This window comes from Procambarus clarkii, chromosome 64 (assembly GCF_040958095.1).
Source record: "Procambarus clarkii isolate CNS0578487 chromosome 64, FALCON_Pclarkii_2.0, whole genome shotgun sequence".
Classification (NCBI taxonomy): Eukaryota; Metazoa; Arthropoda; class Malacostraca; order Decapoda; family Cambaridae; genus Procambarus; species Procambarus clarkii.
In genome coordinates this window covers 8,074,396-8,095,331 of record NC_091213.1, presented here as the reverse complement: position 1 = coordinate 8,095,331, position 20,936 = coordinate 8,074,396, and the positions used below count along the sequence as shown (strand labels likewise).

Here is a 20,936-nt window from a genome sequence, read left to right as displayed (position 1 = left end):
GCCGCAGCTGTTCTTCCCAAGGGCGGTATAGCTCCAGTCTCACCTTACACACACACACACACTACAGGGCCGGTGGCTGTGTGGACAGCACACTTGATACGTAGTCATGTGGACCGGTGTTCGATTCTCGGGGCCGGGAAAAACAAATGGGCAGTTTCTTTCACCCTGATGTCCCTGTTACCTAGTAGTAAATAGGTACCTGACAGTTAGATAGCTGTTACGGGCTGCTTCCTGGTGTGTGTGGGTGTGTGGAAAAAAAATAGTAGTTAATAACAGTTGGTTGATTGACAGTTGAGAGGCGGGCCGAAAGAGCAGAGCTCAACCCCCGCAAGCACAACTATGTGAATACACACACACACACACACACACACACACACGCACACGCGGAGACTGTAACATCATCCATAGCCGCCACACCCTTCACAACCTCTACAGCCCTCACATACTCAACAGCAGTATGGGAGGACAGCAGTTTAGTTTAGTTCATTTATTATGCACCCCATACCCATCTTGTGGGCGGTAGTGGAAAGGGTTACAGAGGCACATAATGGGCTCAGGGACTGAACCCCACAATTCATTTAGCTAAGCAAATTACAATCTTAATGAGCTAGTTACAAAATTCAATATAAGTCGTCATATTAACAATGGGTTCGAGATCGACCACAAGTACAGTTTCTAAATTAAGCAACTGACATATGTGGAGAGCTAGTATCACAATTGATATGTTTGTCCTGCACACCGCCCCCCATCCAGTGGGCAGCGGTGGATAGGTTACAATCACTTAGTAACTACCTACAGTTAGTAAACTGGGGATATTTGGCTAAAATTTCTGGTAGCAGATCATTTTGAATGAAATATTTACACATCGTTGGAACATTGGTTATAGAATTGTCTCTGAATTCACGTATCTTTTCGCACTCCATCACATAGTGACGGAGGGTGTGTGAATAATTTTGTTGACACAGTTTACATTTGGTCAGGTCTACATCAGCAGATAATGAGAATTCCCAGATATTTGTAACCGAGTCTAACCCGAGCAGTAGTAACATCTAGAAGTCTGCTGATTTTATTGGATGAACCATAGATGTGTGACTCCTCTTGCAAGATATTTTATGATGATAGATGGAATTACTGGTGTCAATTTCACTTTGCCTCAGATCTACAAGATTTTGTTGAAGTTCTTGGTGTACTATTGCTCTCAGATTACCTATTAACAACCCAAGGTTACACTCAACGGCTCCTTTAAAGGCAGATTCTTTGGCTAACTTATCAGCTCTACCTTGCATTCGGAGGCCAACATAAGATGGAGACCACATGAAATGGACTCTATTACCATCATTAATAATTTTGTGGTATTTGTGTCTAGCTTCGGACACGAGCATGTTACAGTTATGTCTTAAAGAGTTGAGAGCAATTAAGGGTGCAGGCAGGGAAGATAGCGGCCAGGTGGAGGGCAGCGGCCAGCGGAAAGGGCAGCGGGAAAGGAGGATAGCAGGTAGGGAGGACAGCGGCCAGGGAGGACATTAGGGACAGACGGCTGCACCTGCGGGATGCGCCAAAGCCAAAAGGAACAAAAACATGTTTGTGTCTCACATCTCAAGAGCAAGATTGGCGGACATTAGCACTAAATCCGCCAGTGACTTATGGTCAATATTTCTAGGAGGAAGTGGGAGGTCTCCGTGGTGTAGTGGTAAGACACTCGCCTGGCGTTCCGCGAGCGCTATGTCATGGGTTCGTATCCTGGCCGGGGAGGATTTACTGGGCGCAATTCCTTAACTGTAGCCTCTGTTTAACGCAACAGTAAAATGTGTACTTGGATGAAAAAACGATTCTTCGCGGCAGGGGATCGTATTCCAGGGACCTGCCCGAAACGCTACGCGTACTAGTGGCTGTACATGAATGTAACAACTCTTGTATATATCTCAAAAAAAAAAAAAAAAAAAAAAGGTGAGAGTGTGACTATACTGCCACTCTTCACTCTCACTGGTCAGCCAAATTCTGTTACGTCCCGCCCGACCTTGACCGTCGGTATGGCGCTGCCCGGCAACAGTCACCTCCCATGATGCCATTGGATTTGATTTGTTTTTGTTTTAAAAGCCTAGTTTGTTTTGTAATTTTTTTCTATAGAAATAATATATGTAGGCTACATCGCTCGCTGTATTTATTGATATGATTCTATGACATTATTTTATGTAATGAAGGAAATTTTCAGCTCCCTCCCACCACCTCTTAATTGTTTACATCATATAATTGCTAATTATTCCACGACTTTGCTACAAGTTCATATAAATTGTGTTTGTGAGGGTAACATTTGTTTGTGAACAATTCTGAATAATGTGAAAGATGTTAGCAAAGCGAGGGGAGGAGATAATTAGTATAATGACCTATACACTTCAAGTGGTGGTTATCCTACTGGTGGTCACGTGGTTGGGCTGCCTAACCACCCCCCCAATCCCTCTAGGACCTGTCCACCCCCGTCTACCCTCCCCTCTAGGTAGGACCGCATATTCCACCACCCCACCCTAACCTTTGCCCCCCTCCCCTGTCCCCGAGAGCTCCCCCCAGACCTCTGTCCCTCCTGCACTGTAAACAGTCACCTGTCTCCTGCCCTGGGAACACCTCACCCCAACGGGCGCTTGATCATAGTCGCTCCTAAACCATCAACACCTCACTCCTACTCCACGATACATGACGGGGGATATGTGTCTCAGTTTGGACAAGTAACTGTGTGTGTGTGTTCATCTCGTGCAGGTGTGTAGTGATGGCGGGAGGACAGGCGGCCAGCCTGGTGCTGCAGGATGGCACCAGCTTCCAGGGACGAGTGTTTGGTGCGCCCGTCTCCTTCTCCGGCGAAGTTGGTGAGTGTTGCGCCTGGAGTGGCTTGAGTTGCCACTGTCACCCTGGACCAGGGTGAAGGGTTGTCACTGTGGCCCAGAGTGAAGGCGGTTGCCATTGTGGCCAAGGGTAGAATGGATTGCCATTGTGGCCAAGGGTAGAATGGATTGCCATTGTGGCCAAGGGTAGAATGGATTGCCATTGTGGCCAGGGGCGGAATGGATTGCCATTGTGGCCAGGGCGGGAGAGGGATTGCCACTATGGCCCAGATGGGAGGGGAAGTGGCCACTGTCCCAGGGGAGGAAGGGGTTTCCACCAGCCCAGGTGGGAGGGGGGTAAGGTGTTACAACTGTAGTGTAGTGACACGTATGTAAGTGGGTAATTATTTAGGATTACTTGTGCATAGGCGATATGCATTCTTCGTTATTATTGTTAAATGCACTAATTATAATTTTTAGCATTAATTCTCTAACCTTGTTTACTCTATTTACATGTTACTATGTTCGGGTGCATGTGGCCATTACTTACGTAGAATAGGTATATAAGTATAGGTATTAAGTATACACTTAACACACCATAGGCTGCAACTCGCGGTTGCAAATTACTAGCAACTGGAGTTGCAACGATTCCATACAACTTGCTGTTGCAAATATTTGATTATTCATATTTACAATTAATAGTTGTATCGCCTATGGTGTTTTGTTTCACCTGGCTCACTGCCGCCACGATTGTTGAAAGATGTTTCGTAAGTGGCTTCGTGTATATATATAATATAATGAGAGAGATGGATGGATGCTTGATGAATCCTGAGTCATGTTGACCTGTGTTTTCTTTTAAGTAGATCAAGGTTCATGGGCCACCAGCTATTGTCGCCTAGCCGCACGCGCCTCTCCCTATGCACGCGGCCCTTCCCCGCACACGTGCCCTGCCCCATACACGCGCTATCTCCCACCCTCGGCCCTCTCCCATATATGCCTCCATGCACGCGCCGGCCCCATACACTCTTCCTCGCCCCCCTCCCATAACGTGCGCTCTCCCCAATAAGCGCACCCCCACAATCCCTGTGGGGGGGGGGGGGGCTTGCTTACCCCTCCACCGCCCCAAGGAACACCCTCGCCTTGCTCTACCCACACGCGCTCCCCTGATACTCGCCCTCACTGTCCCCCACACTCGCCCTCACTGTCCCCCACACTCGCCCTCACTCCTCCACACTGGCCCTCACTCCTCCACACTGGCCCTCACTCCTCCACACTGGCCCTCACTCCTCCACACTGGCCCTCACTCCTCCACACTGGCCCTCACTCCTCCACACTGGCCCTCACTCCTCCACACTGGCCCTCACTCCTCCACACTGGCCCTCACTCCTCCACACTGGCCCTCACTCCTCCACACTGGCCCTCACTCCTCCACACTGGCCCTCACTCCTCCACACTCGCCCTCACTCCTCCACACTCGCCCTCACTCCTCCACACTCGCCCTCACTCCTCCTCACTCGCCCTCACTCCTCCACACTCGCCCTCACTCCTCCTCACTCGCCCTCACTCCTCCTCACTCGTCCTCACTCCCCCAAAACTCGTCCTCACTCCCCCAAAACTCGTCCTCACTCCCCCAAAACTCGTCCTCACTCCCCCAAAACTCGTCCTCACTCCCCCAAAACTCGTCCTCACTCCCCCAAAACTCGTCCTCACTCCCCCAAAACTCGTCCTCACTCCCCCAAAACTCGTCCTCACTCCCCCAAAACTCGTCCTCACTCCCCCAAAACTCGTCCTCACTCCCCCAAAACTCGCCCTCACTCCCCCAAAACTCGTCCTCACTCCCCCAAAACTCGTCCTCACTCCCCCAAAACTCGTCCTCACTCCCCCAAAACTCGTCCTCACTTCCCCAAAACTCGTCCTCACTCCCCCAAAACTCGTCCTCACTCCCCCAAAACTCGTCCTCACTCCCCCAAAACTCGTCCTCACTCCCCCAAAACTCGTCCTCACTCCCGCAAAACTCGTCCTCACTCCCCCAAAACTCGTCCTCACTCCCCCAAAACTCGTCCTCACTCCCCCAAAACTCGTCCTCACTCCCCCAAAACTCGTCCTCACTCCCCCAAAACTCGTCCTCACTCCCCCAAAACTCGTCCTCACTCCCCCCTCACTCGCCCCTCACTCCCCCCTCACTCGCCCCTCACTCCCCCCTCACTCCCCCCTCACTCCCCCCTCACTCGCCCCTCACTCGCCCCTCACTCCCCCCTCACTCGCCCCTCACTCGCCCCTCACTCGCCCCTCACTCGCCCCTCACTCGCCCCTCACTCGCCCTCACCCTGCCCTCACCCTGCCCTCACCCTGCCCTCACCCTGCCCTCACCCTGCCCTCACCCTGCCCTCACCCCGCCCTCACCCCGCCCTCACCCTGCCCTCACCCTGCCCTCACCCTGCCCTCACCCTGCCCTCACCCCGCCCTCACCCTGCCCTCACCCTGCCCTCACTCTGCCCTCACTCTGCCCTCACTCCGCCCTCACTCCGCCCTCACTCTCCCCTCACTCCCCCTCACTCCCCCTCACTCCCCCTCACTCCCCCCACGCTCCCCCCTCACTCCCCCTCACTCCCCCTCACTCCCCCTCACTCCCCCTCACTCCCCCCACGCTCCCCCCTCACTCTCCCCCCTCACTCTCCCCCCTCACTCGCCCTCACTCGCCCTTCACTTGCCCTCACTCGCCCTCACTCCCCCCTTACTCCGCCCTCACTCCCCCCCTCACTCCCCCCCTCACTCCCCCCTCACTCCCCCCTCTCACTCCCCCCTCTCACTCCCCCTCTCACTTCCCCTCTCACTCCCCCCTCACTCCCCCCTCACTCCACCCTCACTCCCCCACACTCGCCCTCACTCCCCCCACACTCGCCCTCACTCCCCCCACACTCGCCCTCACTCCCCCCACACTCGCCCTCACTCCCCCCACACTTGCCCTCACTCTCCCCACACTCCCCCCACACTCCCACAGTTCCATACTGTATTTGGCTCTTAACACAAAACTCTCATTGTTTGGGTCTCACTTTTTATTGTGTTCTATATTTTGCTTGTGTATCTCATTCACATGCCCCATATTGTTGAATCTTTTGGAGGTATTCCACTGTGACATTATTAACCCTGGACCCTCATGTGTTTTCCATAGATAAGATCCTCATGTATCATTGTAAGTCAAATCGTAAAGTTTATTCCAGGCTACCTCTGGTTTCACAGGATCCTTGTTTATCTTTGGAGGTTTCTTCCCAAATGCTGAGCACTTTTCTTATCTATCAGCCACTGGAGCACTGCTCATTGAAGCTCACTGTAGCCAACTCCAGAGTTTCAATTAATTTAATCCCATGTTACAATTTGATGAGGTGGTGGTGGGCATACTGGATCCAGAAAATATATGGGGACATGAGGCTGAAAAAATGGTTTATATTACAGTATATAATGGTAATGTTAATACTAATAAGTTTTAAGATATACAGTACCGGCCTTTTACCTTTAATTACATGACCATAGATTTAAATTGACAATACAGGAACGCTACAAAAATCTTGGTGCAGTATTTCAGACTGGTATGGTGGGCTACCCTGAGGCTTTGACAGATCCATCGTACTGCGGCCAGGTGCTGGTGTTGACTTATCCGCTTGTGGGCAATTATGGCGTTGCAGATACTACCCAGCTTGATCAATATGGTCTCATCAAGTAGGTCCATATTCTCTCTCTTTAAATTCTTTTTATGTATCTCTTATTTTAGTACTTAAATCATTTGCCTTAGTACATGTTTTGCTTCATCAGATATTCCTACATTTGTACATTCATGCAAAGCTACTAACACACAGTGTTTTTGGGCAAGTCCTTAATCTAACATATCAGGTAAGATGAAAAGGTACATTGTAGCAAGGTTTTATATCAACACAACTACAATATAAATTGACAGAGGTGATTACACTGGCAAAGCTATGTGTCTTAAGTACACGTACTGTACTAACATTGGGGAAGTGGGTAGTACAAGATACTGTGTGAGTGGATTTAAAGCACAAGGTTGGGAACTATGAGGATGAAATTAGGTACAGTACTTTTGTTGAGTGATGATGAGCTTGAGGTAATTTGCAGTGGTTGATCCCAGATAGGGATAGATTAGCGTGTATTATAATGAGAGGAGAGCAGAGTGGGGGAACGTAATATCTGATTTTAGAAAGTATATCGACTGTTTTTTAAACATTTTTTTGGCTGTGTTGTATGTGGGTGCTGAAGTTAAGTCTCTGGTCTATGTATAGATCAAGGAACTTTCCCTCATTTTTATTGCTGATGTTAACCTTGTCTATCTGAAGTTGAATTTGATTTGATGATTTACTGCCAAATAAAATGTAGTAAGTCTTTTCTGTGTTTAGTGTAAGTTAGTTGGTTGATATCCATGAGTGGACTTTTTTCAATTCATTATTGACAATATTATTTAGTGTGTTGGGGTTGGAGTCAGAATAGATGAAGGTACTGTAGTATCGTCAGCAAATAGTATAGGTTTAAGAATGTTAGAATCATTTGGCAAATCATTGATGTATATAAGAAATAGGGGAGGTCCTAAGATGCTGCCCTGTGGCACTCCTGCTGTTAATTGTAGAGTGGGGGAGGTTATGTTATTGATGGCTACATATTGGTGTCTGTCACCGAGATAAGAACGAATACAATTTAGAGCAAGGCCTTGGATACCGTAGTAGTGAAGTTTAAGTAAGGGATAGTTATGATTTACAGTAGTAAAGGTATTTCTCAGGTCAATGAAGTGGCCAATTGGGAACTCATTTTTGTCACGTGCTGTGAAGATTATATTATTGATTATTGACTAATAATGGCATCATTGATACTCTTTTGGGAACGGAAGTGAGATCTGTGAAAATTACTAATAGTTATGTGAACATGAACAAGAATTAAACAATTAAATCTTTACAGGTGGATGGAGAGCAACAGGGTGTGGGCAGGTGGTCTGGTGGTGGGGGAGGTGTGTGATCAGCCCTCCCACTGGGCCTCCATCAAGACTCTAAATGAATGGCTACTAGCAGAGGGCGTCCCAGGAATACAAGGCATTGATACTCGCAGTCTTACGAAAAAGTATTGGAGCCTTAATAATCTTACTGTGAAAGTGTCTTGATTGAATTTTTTGTGGTTAATTATTACAATTTTATATTTTGGATTTAAATTGTTTACCTAATACTGTGTTCCTTATTGACAGGATCCGTGAGCATGGGTCAATGTTGGGGAAGATTGTGGTTGAGGGAGGAGAAGACCCTCCTCTGACAGACCCTAACACCCTTAACCTTGTAAACACTGTCTCTATCAAGGTTAGTTAATAACTAGTCTTGTCATAATATTTAATGGATTTGTTCACTTGGGTTTGAAACACTGAACTATGTGTGAGTTGTTTACCATATGTGCTTGTTGAATATATGCATACAATTAATGGACTCATTGTGGCAACTTGCAATTTTTTAGATGAGTTGAGTCTAGACAATATATGGTTTACTTGTATATTATTTAAAGATCAGATTTGCTGGTGTGCATTATCAAATTAACAAAATTATAATTGAATGAAGTGACTGAAAATTGAATTAATATCAGAATTTTAGAAGGATCTTCATTTTAGGTAATGTATAGATAAGATTTTAATGTGTACATTCGGACAAGGAATGTTGTAAATGACTTATTTGTTCCTGTCTAGGAACCCCGAGTTTATAACCCAGAAGGCGACGTCCGTATCATGGCGGTGGATTGTGGCTTGAAGTATAATCAGCTGCGATGCCTAGTCAAGCGCAAGGCTCGTGTCACTGTTGTACCGTGGGATCACCCGCTCGACCCAACTCAGTACGATGGACTGTTCCTCAGCAATGGACCAGGTGAGCAGTGGGGAGGTTCCTCAGTAGTGGACCAGGTGAGCAGTGGGGAGGTTCCTCAGTAGTGGACCAGGTGAACAGTGGGGGATGATGCTCAAGTTAGATGGTTTATGTGTTTTCTGCTTCACTTTAGTTCACACAATGTGTGCTATAACTATTTATTGATACATAAGTGGCAAAAACAGTAAATGAGTATAGGTACTCTATATAGGCCTATAGTGTAATATATTTACATATAGCATAAAACTGTGCTCCTGGCACAGCTCAAAGGAAGTATCGTACGACCCAATCCTTTGCTGCTATTCTGCCGTCATCCAAAAATAAATTAAAACACCAGCAGGAAATGCTAAATTGTAATTTGATGATAATTGTACTTGTGCATGATAACCTCATCACATGGTATGCAATCATAAATATTAGCAGAATGCTTTCATGGATCGAGGTTTTCATGAGTCAAGGTCTAAACCAAGAAGAATGTTTACTTTAATATATCTTTTAATATATTAGGGGTTCGATTACTAGGCCATGCCCCTCTTGGTTTCTCTGTTGTTGTTGACACCCTATGCTCTTCACTACTAACTATATATCACATCAAGCATATTTGATTATGGGGCATCAAGTCCTCTTTGAGGGTAGGAAAACAAATTGGCAGGCATTTGATATACTGTATAAGGTCTAGCTAAGTAGAAGTAATGCACCTATTTATGATATACTTTAAATACTTTAGATTTTGTAGATAATACAGTATTGTATTTTTAATTGTAAATATTTAAATAAAAATAAATAAAAGATATTACAATGGTTTATTTGACCATTGTACAATGGTCAAATAAACCATTGTATAATGGTTTATACAGTGGTTTAAAACAATGACTCCATATACAATACTATGCACAGTATTAGAGCACAGTATTGTATATTCTTGCAAAGCTTCATACCGGTATTTGTTTCAAAAGTTGTACATTTATTCCGTAAATAATGGTAATATTTGTACTCTAGGTGACCCACAGATGTGTAGTACGACCGTGGAACATCTCCGGTTGGTCATGGCATCGAGCACAACAAAACCCATATTTGGTATTTGTCTCGGACACCAGTTGTTATCTGTGGCTGCGGGCTGCTCTACCTACAAGATGAAGTAAGAAATAACTTCAATTTGATGTCATCAGCTGTGCTTCATATCTTGTCTTTCCTTCAGTATACATTAAATTATCTGCTAAACTTGAGGACAGTCTGAAGAAATTATTCAGTAATATTAACTTAACCTTTCTAATAACACATTATGTGAGGATGCAATTTGATGTGCTTGTAGAGGTGTATACTGATACTGATACTATTGAGACTGATACTAACACTTAATATTTATTTTAAGATATTAAGACTTAAGATAAAATACTTCTCAAGATCTCAAGGTTTGTAAAAAGTGACAATAAATTATACATTTTTTATAATTTTAATAATAATCATAATACAATGGTTCTTGCAGAATCCAATAAATTAAACTGTTAAATAATTCTCAAACAAAATTTTTGACGTGTTGCAAATTTGTTCTAAAAAAAATGTTCATTCATTTTATGTTTAAGTTATTTGTTGGGTTATACTGTAACTATAAATTTTGTATCTAAATGTTCACAAATAACATTTTACTCTAGAGAATAGATGCAAAACTAAAAGTGCATTTATTGTACACAACAAGGATGCAAATACAAATGATTATGAATAACAATAGGATGTGTTTTAGCATCATCAGAATATTTACTGTCCGAGAGATGACACATTTTAGTGTCATCTGAATGCAAAAGTGTTATATAACACCTTAGCAGGGAGTCCTCTTCTAGTTTTTAAAATTAAAAAAAAATCACTGAAGATCATTGGACAGTCTAAAATTGCTTTAAAATGGATCATCAGTCCCCATTTTGGTCCTGGCCCAAAAAAAGAACTGAATTTCCTGGTTATGGTAGGAGCCGGTCGGCCGAGAGGACAGCACGCGGGACTGTGATCCTGTGGTCCTGGGTTCGATCCCAGGCGCCGGCGAGAAACAATGGGCAGAGCTTCTTTCACCCTATGCCTCTGTTACCTAGCAGTAAAATAGGTACCTGGGTGTTAGTCAGCTGTCACGAGCTGCTTCCTGGGGGTGGAGGCCTGGTCGAGGACCGGGCTGCGGGGACACTAAAAACGCCCCGAAATCATCTCAAGATAACCTCAAGATGGTCATCATAATGGGACCGAGTTCTATGAATTTGGTCTTTTTGGAACTCGATACTTCCCTGCTTTGCAAATTACGTCCCTAAAATAATACTGATGTAACGTTGCATTGTTATGTCAGTTGAGGTGACAATCAATACAAATAGTAGTCAAAAAAGTAAAATACCAGTATATATTGTATATATTTGGACAAATGTAGTTTACTGAAGCTTGCAGGTGAAGCCTGGCGAGCAACGGTGTGATGACTAGTTGGTCAGTTGAGTGTTATGATGCACTCTGATGAATGTCAATGGTGTTTGAAGATCTGCTGTATCTCTTAGTGTCTGTCACTAAACACTATTGCAGTTACACTCAGACAGATGCTGCTCTGCTGCTGGCAGCTTATATTACAAGTGTCTTCACTTTGCCAAACTGACCAAGTGCCTGGTGATGACTACGCTTAGGAAGATATTATTTGTAATAAGCTCTTATAGGATTAGTGTAGCACTCGCTTGTAATGTTAAATTCTCAGGGAAAAGTTAAGTGGAATTAAGAGGCACATGTAGTTATCAGCATTGCAACTAATGAGAATTTGGAGCAATTACCTTTAATATTACTGCTACACTGACAAGACTGCATCTACAGTATATATATTAAGATAAAATAATATTAAGAAATGATGTATACATATATGATAATGAAATGTATGTTCTGCAGAGCCCCCAACTATATACACAGTAGTTGATTAAGTTTCTTTTGTACAGATATGGCAATCGTGGGCACAACCAACCATGCATGCATGAAGGGTCGAGGAGGTGTTTCATTACGTCTCAGAACCATGGGTATGCTGTCGATGCAGCATCAATTCCACATGATTGGGCTCCACTCTTCATTAATAAGAATGACAACTCAAATGAGGGCATTGTCCATCGTACTCTTCCATTCTTCAGGTAAAACCAATGCTATATTAAATGATAGTGTTTAATTTAATAAATATTAACCATTGCATTACAGTGTTTACACTTTTTGTTTGTTTATTTATTTTTATTTATATACAAGAGTTCTTACATTCTTGTAAAGCCACTAGCACACACACACAACGTTTCGGGCAGGTCCTTAATCCTAATTTTTCCCTGGAATACGACCCGCCAAATCTTTTAGCAACCAGGTACCCATTCACTGCTGGGTGAACAGAGGCTACAGTTAAGGATTGGCACCCAGTCAATCCTCCTCAGCCTGGATTGTATTAAGTAGCAGGCAAAAGCTGTATCCTCTTCTAACAGCTGAGTGGACAGCACTTCAGATTCGTAGTCCTGAGGTTCTGGGTTCGATCCCCGGTGGAGGTGGAAACAAAATGGGCAGAGTTTCTTTCGCCCCGATGCGCCTGTTACCTTGCAGTAAATAGGTACTTGGGAGTTAGACAGCTGCTACGGGCTACTTCCTGGGGGTGTGTTAACAAAAAGGAGTGCTGGTCGAGGACTGGGCCGCGGGGACGCTAAGCCCCGAAATCATCTCAAGATAACCTCAAGATAGATACTCTATTATTCTGTCCTGTACGATGACAACATCAGTTATGAATGGTAACATAGTTTTGCCTTAGAAAAAAAAGTCTGGCCATAATTTGTTTGGTACTGTATTACATTATGCAGATTGTAAGTTGTACTGGTAAATATTTTCTACCAAATTTTGAAATGGACAAGAAGTTGGTTTACATGGGTTGAGTGGACATAGGTAATAAAGCCCATTATGTACTAAGAAAGGCAACAGCTAACAGCTACAGAGGACTAAAGTTCATGTTAGGTATGTTGCCTATGTGAGCTGATTCGACAAGATCACATATGTATGTGTATGCAGAGTAGAAGAAGGAAAGATTATTTTGGAAGAATAACAATCTAAAGGATGATTAGAGTCCCTAACATGACAGAACAGAGCATTGTTCATGTCTGCAGATTTAATACTACTTTTGTGTTTTTTAAGTTTGTCATTAGGAGTACATCACTAAATTTTAATACATGGTGAGTACTACAAATAAAGAAATCTAAAATGTGAATGTTTTATATAAACGTTAATTAGCTTAATGACTAAGAATTGGTAATCTTCCCTAGTGTGCAGTTTCATCCAGAACACACTGCTGGTCCTGAGGATTTGGAGTCTTTATTTGACATATTCCTGGACCAGGCACGGCAGTCAAGTCGAGGGATTACACGTGAAAATTGGGACCTGCCGTCTGTGATCACCAATCACCTCACTTACAAGTAAGTCTTGTGAACAGTTTCCAGTGTTGGATACACAAAGTTATGTTAATTTGGGTATTCATGCCTTTGTATTGCTGTGAATGAAATTATAAACAAATATATCGTTTGGTCATCATCATTATTGCTGTTCATAAAAACGTTTATCAAGTCCCATTTTTTTAAAATTCAGATATGGGTGTCCCAGTAATTTATAATTTTAACCATTACAGAAAGGATAGGGGGAAGAGGAGGGTGGGAGAGGGTGGAGAAGGATAGAGAAAAGAGGGGAAGGGAGGGAGAGAGAAAAGAGGGGAAGAGAGGGAGAGGGAGACGGAAGAGGGATGATGAGAGATCCTGGGTACTATCATGAGCACCGCTTAGTACTCCTTCCACTAATTAATTTATTAGCAAGATCTTGAAATTATCAGTCCAGATCATAGCCCATAACAATGCCTATAAGCTGAGAGAATTGGTGAGGATCTGGGAAGTACTGGTTTGAAAACGGATGCAAATAATGTAGCAAGTTTTAAAAATAGGCTTGATAGATACATGGGGAGTTTGCGCAGTTAAATATATATAAAATAATTTGATTTAGGGAAAAGTACGTACATACAAAATGAGTTACAAGCAGAATGTTGAATTTCTAGATAAAGCAAGTACTGTATGTACTATGAGTAAATTCACTGCAGCAGTATGCACAGTGTTTCGAGCAAGGTGAATGCAAGATAAACATAAGTTAGTTATTTTGACGGAATATTTTGGGTTTCTGTCGGGCTGAAGAGCACAGTGAAACTGTCAGGAAAAAATTTGAGGTGAACAGAGTTAAGGAATAATGTTGATAGATAGTTGTGACACCTGGTGGTAGTTTCGGGTAGCAGTCTGTGTATAAGCAGGTGCTTGTATGTAGATGAATAAACCATTTTAAGGTCAGTGTGGGCTGCAATAAAAAATTCAGTGTTTACCTTGCATCAACATGGCCTGGTGGGGGGGGGGGGCTTTTTTAAATATTCCAGGAAGAGATTACAATAGGTTTATTGCCCAAAATAAAAGATGCTAAGCTGTGTAGATGGTCCTGGGAACTTAATCCAACGTTCTTTAGATGAAAAGAGAACTAAAGGGGGATATAATCACTATATACAAAATACTGTACTGAAGTGTAGAGATAAGGTAAATTAGAACTGTTTTTTTCAAGTAGATGAAAATTGGACAAAAAGACATGAACAGACACTGGATTTAGAAATGAGCAAAAAGAGATGTACAAAACACTTGTATGCAATGTTTGGTCAACATATGGAATTTAATGAAAGTAAGTCACCTCCATCCATAGATTCAAGAAAACGTATGACAGAAATACGTACAAAATGGGTAACCATCAGGCTAGATTATGTTGCAGAAATAGTGTTTAGTCTCTAGTCTATATATACCAAGTCGGATGATTGCAGAAGGGTATTTAGATAGACCAATATAGGCTTATTGTAGGATTAACTATGAATATCTCGTCATATCTTCTTGAATACACATTAATTAGTTTGTTTTATGATTTCTACAGACCGTTTGCTGATGTGCCTCAGGCAGACATTGGCCGACTGCCTAACAAAGTTCTCATTTTGGGCTCCGGTGGACTTTCTATTGGTCAAGCTGGAGAGTTTGATTACTCTGGTAAGTTTAGTACTGTATACAGTTCAGTACGACTATGTTTTATTTATGAAGAATTGGTATACAGATTTAGATGGAGGTAAAACTGGTCTGTCTCTGTTATAGGTTCGCAAGCGATCAAGGCAATGAAAGAAGAGGGGGTGGAATCGGTCCTCATGAATCCTAACATAGCAACAGTTCAAACAAGCAAAGGCCTTGCAGATAAAGTGTATTTTCTTCCTATTACTGCATCTTACGTTGAACAGGTTGGTAATTTTTGCTTTTCTAACAAATTAGTGATGCCTGTGTGTGATGGTAGAATGTTCGGATATTGGGGCCCGGTGAGGTAGTTTCCTGGTTCATGTTCCGAGATGCACTGGCTTGGGGATACAGTACCCAACTGTAGTACCCAACTATACCTAATTGGGGATACTAGCTGCATTTTAAGTATTTATAGTTAAGTTTAGTGATAGTTCCATTCTTTATGTAGTTTTACTGGGCAAGATAAAAATATAACTTATTATAATCTAAAGCTTTTCATATCAAATTTAATAGATATATTTAATTATTATATTTTTACTTAAAACTAATAAAGTTCAGTACTAAAAAACATCTCTTCTTAGGTAATCAAATCCGAGCGTCCCGACGGTGTCCTCCTTACATTCGGAGGACAAACTGCCCTAAACTGTGGTGTGGAGCTAGAAGCGGGCAGGTGTGTGGGCCAAGTATGGAGTTCGAGTTCTTGGTACTCCGATAGCATCCATTGTGCAGAGTGAAGATAGGAAGATGTTTGCCGAGGTGGTGGCCTCTGTAGGTGATAGAGTTGCCCCTTCAGCTGCTGTGTACTCTGTGGAAGAGGTATGAAAAGTCTTTGCTGCATATTTTGCAGTAAAAAATATGAATAGAAAATTTAATTGTATAGTTTTGCTAGTCAACTGATATTTAATAATCTTGATCAGATAGTTCCCCCTCTTCTCAGTTTTTCATTTTTAACCTTGGTTAATAACTTTGATTTCTTTTATTCAGGATAAACCACTTATTAGGTGTTAGCAGTTTCTCTGGTTTACTAAGATTTATGCTATTTTGGAAGAAAGTTTTATAGGTATAGATATACAGTACAGTACAGTATACAGTTCAACGCCAATTCGACAAACCTCAGTTCGGACAAAATCTCCGGTTGCAGAGGAAGATTTTATATTTATGTTGCAAAGACAAACTAACCTAACCTAACCTTCCAAGCCCTAATACATGCTATCTGAGGCCTAATATAATACATATGTGTGCTATATTAGGCCTAGGAATGTTTAAGTTTGTATTTTAGCTTAATTTTTTCTGACTCTGTATATAATACAGTATATTATAGTACAAATACAGTAGTACAAAATTCTACTATCTAATTCCTTAGTACATTAATGTTTGTACTATGGTGCACATAGTTACAAAAAGTACTATCTAAACAGGAGGATGGGTTGTACGATAAGAGGGCAGAGTGCTCAAGAGCAGGATAAGTGGAAATCACTGGGGAGGGGGGGGGGGGGGGGGAAGCAGTAGGTGCAAGTATGTGGGATGAGTATAGCAATGAGGAAATATGAGAGATATTGTACGAGTGTAAGAGATGAAGAAATGACATGTGGATTGGGGAAAACATAATATACTTATGCAGGCGATGAGTCACAATAATGTGGCTAAAGTATAATGACCAGACCACTCACTAGAAGGTGAAGGGCGACAACAGTTTGGTCCGTCCTGGACCATTCTCATGTTGATTGTTCGACCTGAGAATGTTCGCACAATCGACTTGAGAATGGTCCAGGACGGACCGAAATGTCGTCGTCCCTTCATCTTCTAGTGTGTGGTCTGGTCATTATAATATACTTAGGTGGTATGAACATGTTAGAATGCATAAGAATCATTTAATGAGGAGGTTTAAAAAAAATGTGAAATGAAGAGATCATATGACAGAGAGAGAGACTTTGTATCTTGAAAGGGAAGATTTGAACAGTATATAATAATAAGATGAGGAGAGGTCATACAGTTTGAAAGAGGCAATGGTAATCCACTCGATATAAGGACCTCTGAGTTACTGTTCCCCTGGTTCTAACAACCAAATTTGAGATTGGTAACTGGAGTCTTATTTACCGAGTCATTGGCAGTAAAAGCCAGAAATACGGTATTGAATTTACCCTGTGCTTTGTTCATTAAACTGGCGGCAACTATTGGATTTGTTGTGACAATTTTGCCCTCGCTAGGGCAAGAGTTATGTTTTCCTCTTCACAGATTTATTGCCAGTTATGGGAATGGGGGGCTGGAGGAGGGATCAGGTGTGATCTATAGACCAACTGCTAGTCTGTGTTAGTCCTTGTCTGATATCTTTGCTTTCTACTCGCCCAGTACTGCCTACCCTCTGCTGTCCACCCTCTGTCGCTCTTGTCATTTGCTCGTTAGCGCCTGCTGGCCTGCCCACCATCCTGAACCAAAGATTTTCTCATTTCATAGATATATATCACATTGTGATGTCATTGTGTATGAGGTAGTTGTTAGTTAATTGAGCTTAGGAGCAATAATATACATAAGAGATGAAGAAGGTTTTAGCAACTTATATTTGCAGGAAAATAGGAGAAAGGTACAAGAAGAAGTAAATATTATAATTGAGAAAAGTAAGAATAAGAAAATTAGGAGATAGTATTTGCTATTCTCAAAGAATGTATATTAATTTTTAATTTCTAATACCAGGCTCATGAAGCAGCTGAGAGAATTGGGTATCCAGTGCTTGCTCGGGCAGCATATGCCTTAGGAGGACTTGGTTCTGGCTTTGCTGACAATTCACAGGAACTGGCTAAACTAGCAACATCAGCCTTTGCTCATTCACCCCAGCTTATTATAGGTGAGATACATGCACATTCTCTTTATGCCAGATGTTAAGTATTTGTTATTAAAGATTTCATGTCATTTTGGCCTATCTCTGGGTGGCTTCCCTAGCTATTATAAATGAGCCAGGCACCAGTTTACTGGGTCGACAGTCTCCGTGGTGTAGTGGTAAGACACTCGCCTGGCGTTCCGCGAGCGCTATGTCATGGATTCGTATCCTGGCCGGGGAGGATTTACTGGGCGCAATTCCTTAACTGTAGCCTCTGTTTAACGCAACAGTAAAATGTGTACTTGGATTGAAAAAACGATTCTTCGCGGCAGGGGATCGTATTCCAGGGACCTGCCCGAAACGCTACGCGTACTAGTGGCTGTACAATGAATGTAACAACTCTTGTATATATCTCTCTCTCTCAAAAAAAAAAAATCCCAGATAAAGGGGTGGGTGCCCTGAATCTTTGGAGTTTCTCTAGTCTTGGGGGAAGGTGCTTCCATGTGGGTTCTTTTTTTATCTGGGCATCTCAATTTAAATTTTCTTTTTCCTTGGAGATTTTCCACTCCTTTAACCTTTTTATGTCACAACTGCCTCTTGGCCCTTCTTCTCCTTGAGAGCACGTATTCTTGTCTCAGGCATTGGCGAGGACTTTGGCTCTTCCCTGGGGCTTCAGTGGTATGCTTCTAGGGATAAGGCCCGAGGAGTGCCCCTGGGTACTTTTCAGCCCTGATTGCTTGTTGGTTCTCTCTGTGGAGGATCTTGTGTTGCAGTGGAGGTGGTGGGGGAGATTATATTTATCTCCCTCCCCTACCTTGTATGAGTTGGACTGTTTGGCTGCTCCTCCTCTGGTTGCTTCCTTTGTCCTGTTAGATGACTCAGATTTGTCCTTTTTCTGGAGGGTTTCCATCCTCCCACCCTGTGCCTTTTGGTGATTCGTATGGATTTGCTTCAGTACCTCCTGTGGAGTTCAGACTTGTTTTCTGTGATGGCTCTTTCCTCTCTTGAGTTCTGATCGGCCTCCTATTTTTGGTTGCAGTATGGGGTCTCAAGTTCATCCTGGCTGGCTGACAACCCTCTTGTTTCCTTGGGGTCTTGGCAAGGGTTCTGTTGTTTCTGTGCACTTGACTGACAGGAAGTGAGCTCTTGTCTTTCAGGTATTTCTGAGTGTGGCTCAATATTCGCCACTTTTGTCTTGCCTGTTTGCTCTGGCACTTTCAAAGGTAAATGACACCTCCTTGTGCAACTGCCTTCGCTGTCTGGGGACTCTTATTACTGATGACTACAAGGTGTGTTCGCACCTGGGCCCAAGATACGTCTTGTGTTTCTGAGTCCTTGTTGAGGGGTTTGCTGATCATCTTCGTGGGGATGTGGCTTTGCTGGGATCAGCTCTGGGTGCAGAAGCCTACATTTCAAGCCCTGGTGACCTTTCCCCAGATGCTCACCCCCACTCCTTTGGAAGGCAGTGGTAGCATTTTATCCTGCCCGCCTCACATGTAGGGAGGTTATGCAGGGCCATTGTTTAGATTTAGCATGGTCTTTTACCCTTGTAGGAAAAAGGGGGGGCAGTCACTTTTCTTTCCAGAGGATGTCATGTCTCTGGTGGTTTTGGCAGAAGATTCTTCTGCCTCTCAATTGATCATATGTTTGTTTAGGGTTCTGTCCCCTTTTGGAGGCGATTTGGTTAGGTAGGACCTGTTGTTGGTCGAGGTAGGCAACCAGGTGGGTCAGGTTCCCGGGCCATTGCACTTCCTTGGGGGATTCCTCCTCCGCTAGATGTCACAATCACCAATTGTGGATGTCTGGTTCCTCTCGGGGCTCCTGCTGGCCCTTTTGCAGTTTGCCCTATGCCATTGTGGGGGGCATCTGGCCCATTTTGCCAGCCCCTGTTCTGGGTTTTCAGGTTGTTTCCAAGGTTTTTGGTGGAGCTGTACAGTCCCTTTCCTGTTTTTTGGGTCGAGTCTGTTGTCAGTTGTCTCCAGCAGTGTGTCTGGTCCTTGCAGATTGGTTGGCCTCAGGTGTGGTTGAGCCAACCTTGTCCCTTCGGTGAGTGTCCTGGTTGTTCCCAGTCCCTGAAGTGAGACTTGGTGGCTGTGCGGTACAATCTCGATCTCTTGGGCCTGAATTTCTTCATCCTGTATGGCATGCGATTGGAAGTCGTACCCTGGAGTACAACTAACAAACCTGTTGTTACTTTCTTATGAACACTAGGAGGAATATCTAGATATATTTGACAAAATCACAAGTCAAAAACAGGAAATCATATTCTACATGGGACAAGAAATACACCTTGGGGTATAATTTCACAATGGGGTTTTATAATTATTGCAGGAGGCCACCACATGTCACACAAGCGATGACCGGACTGTTCTCCAACCCAAAACCAAGTGAATGAGACAGCTAGCACATCTGTGTCCAACTGCTCAGTTCCAATAATGTTTCATACACACTTGTATCTCCCAGTAGTTCATTTATGTCTTATAAATTTCCAGGCAGTTTTTCAACATTTATCACTGTTGTTTCTATATATATTTTTCAGCACTGAATATACTTTTTAAACATGTATTTTCTTTGCTGTTTACACTGTTCTGGGGATGACACTTTCCTGCTATGACAATGCTCTCTGCATGTGCAGAACTGAATATTTAATGAATATTACTGCAGTACTGAATATTGTACTGGTAAGGATTCGAAATGGAAGAGTTCCAGACTGTTTTTCAACATTTAGCACTGCTGTTTCTATGTCTCTTGCCTGGGTTATGCAAGAGACTTCACTAGAGTCTCTCTTGCAATCCCTTGCCCGACCTTCCGCGTGACCACTTTGGCCTACGTTTGTCTGCTATTGCAGGCAGAGGCTTGAATGGTATCCCTGGACCTCCAGGATGCATACTGGCATGCCCATATTCATCTGGGGTTCTGGGACTAGTTAGGCTTTTTTCATGGGGCATTGAGCTTACCACTTCAGGGTTCTTCCCTTCGGCTTGAACTTGACTTCCTGTGTGTTTACTAGGCTAGAGTGGGTTATTGTGGCTCAGCTGCATTTGTTAGGGCTTTGTGTTTTGGCCTACCTTGATGACTGGCTGGTGTGGGCCCCAGTCAGATTGGGTGTCAGTTGACCAGGGATCTGGTTCTTTCCCAGCTCACCGTTTTTGGGTTCTTGGTGATCTGGCGGAAGTCCCAGTCGGTATCATTCCAGGTTTGGATTTGTCTGGGTCTTGTTTGGGACTCTTTGTTAGTTTCTCTCTCTGCCTCCCTGTGACTTTGCTCTGTCTGCAGCTTCAGTGCCATCTCTTGTTGAATCGACTTTGGGTGACTT

The 20,936-nt window shown here is 43.4% G+C and overlaps 1 protein-coding gene and 1 long non-coding RNA gene across 2 annotated transcripts in view; one reads left to right on the top strand and one right to left on the bottom strand.

Annotated features, from left to right (window-relative positions):
• LOC138354721 (uncharacterized) overlaps window positions 1-20,936 on the bottom strand; it is a 416,665-nt gene that overhangs the window by 291,394 nt on the left and 104,335 nt on the right. The gene's annotated exons all lie outside the window — the stretch shown is intronic.
• Window positions 1-20,936, top strand: part of r (carbamoyl-phosphate synthetase 2, aspartate transcarbamylase, and dihydroorotase rudimentary) — a 112,609-nt gene that overhangs the window by 9,551 nt on the left and 82,122 nt on the right. Inside the window, 13 exon segments of the mRNA XM_045759862.2 lie at window positions 2,752-2,858; window positions 6,389-6,530; window positions 7,773-7,931; window positions 8,053-8,161; window positions 8,539-8,713; window positions 9,710-9,848; window positions 11,659-11,844; window positions 13,000-13,149; window positions 14,678-14,787; window positions 14,890-15,029; window positions 15,387-15,464; window positions 15,466-15,621; window positions 17,497-17,647. Coding sequence (XP_045615818.2) covers window positions 2,762-2,858; window positions 6,389-6,530; window positions 7,773-7,931; window positions 8,053-8,161; window positions 8,539-8,713; window positions 9,710-9,848; window positions 11,659-11,844; window positions 13,000-13,149; window positions 14,678-14,787; window positions 14,890-15,029; window positions 15,387-15,464; window positions 15,466-15,621; window positions 17,497-17,647 — 1,792 coding nt within the window. The 5' untranslated portion in view covers window positions 2,752-2,761.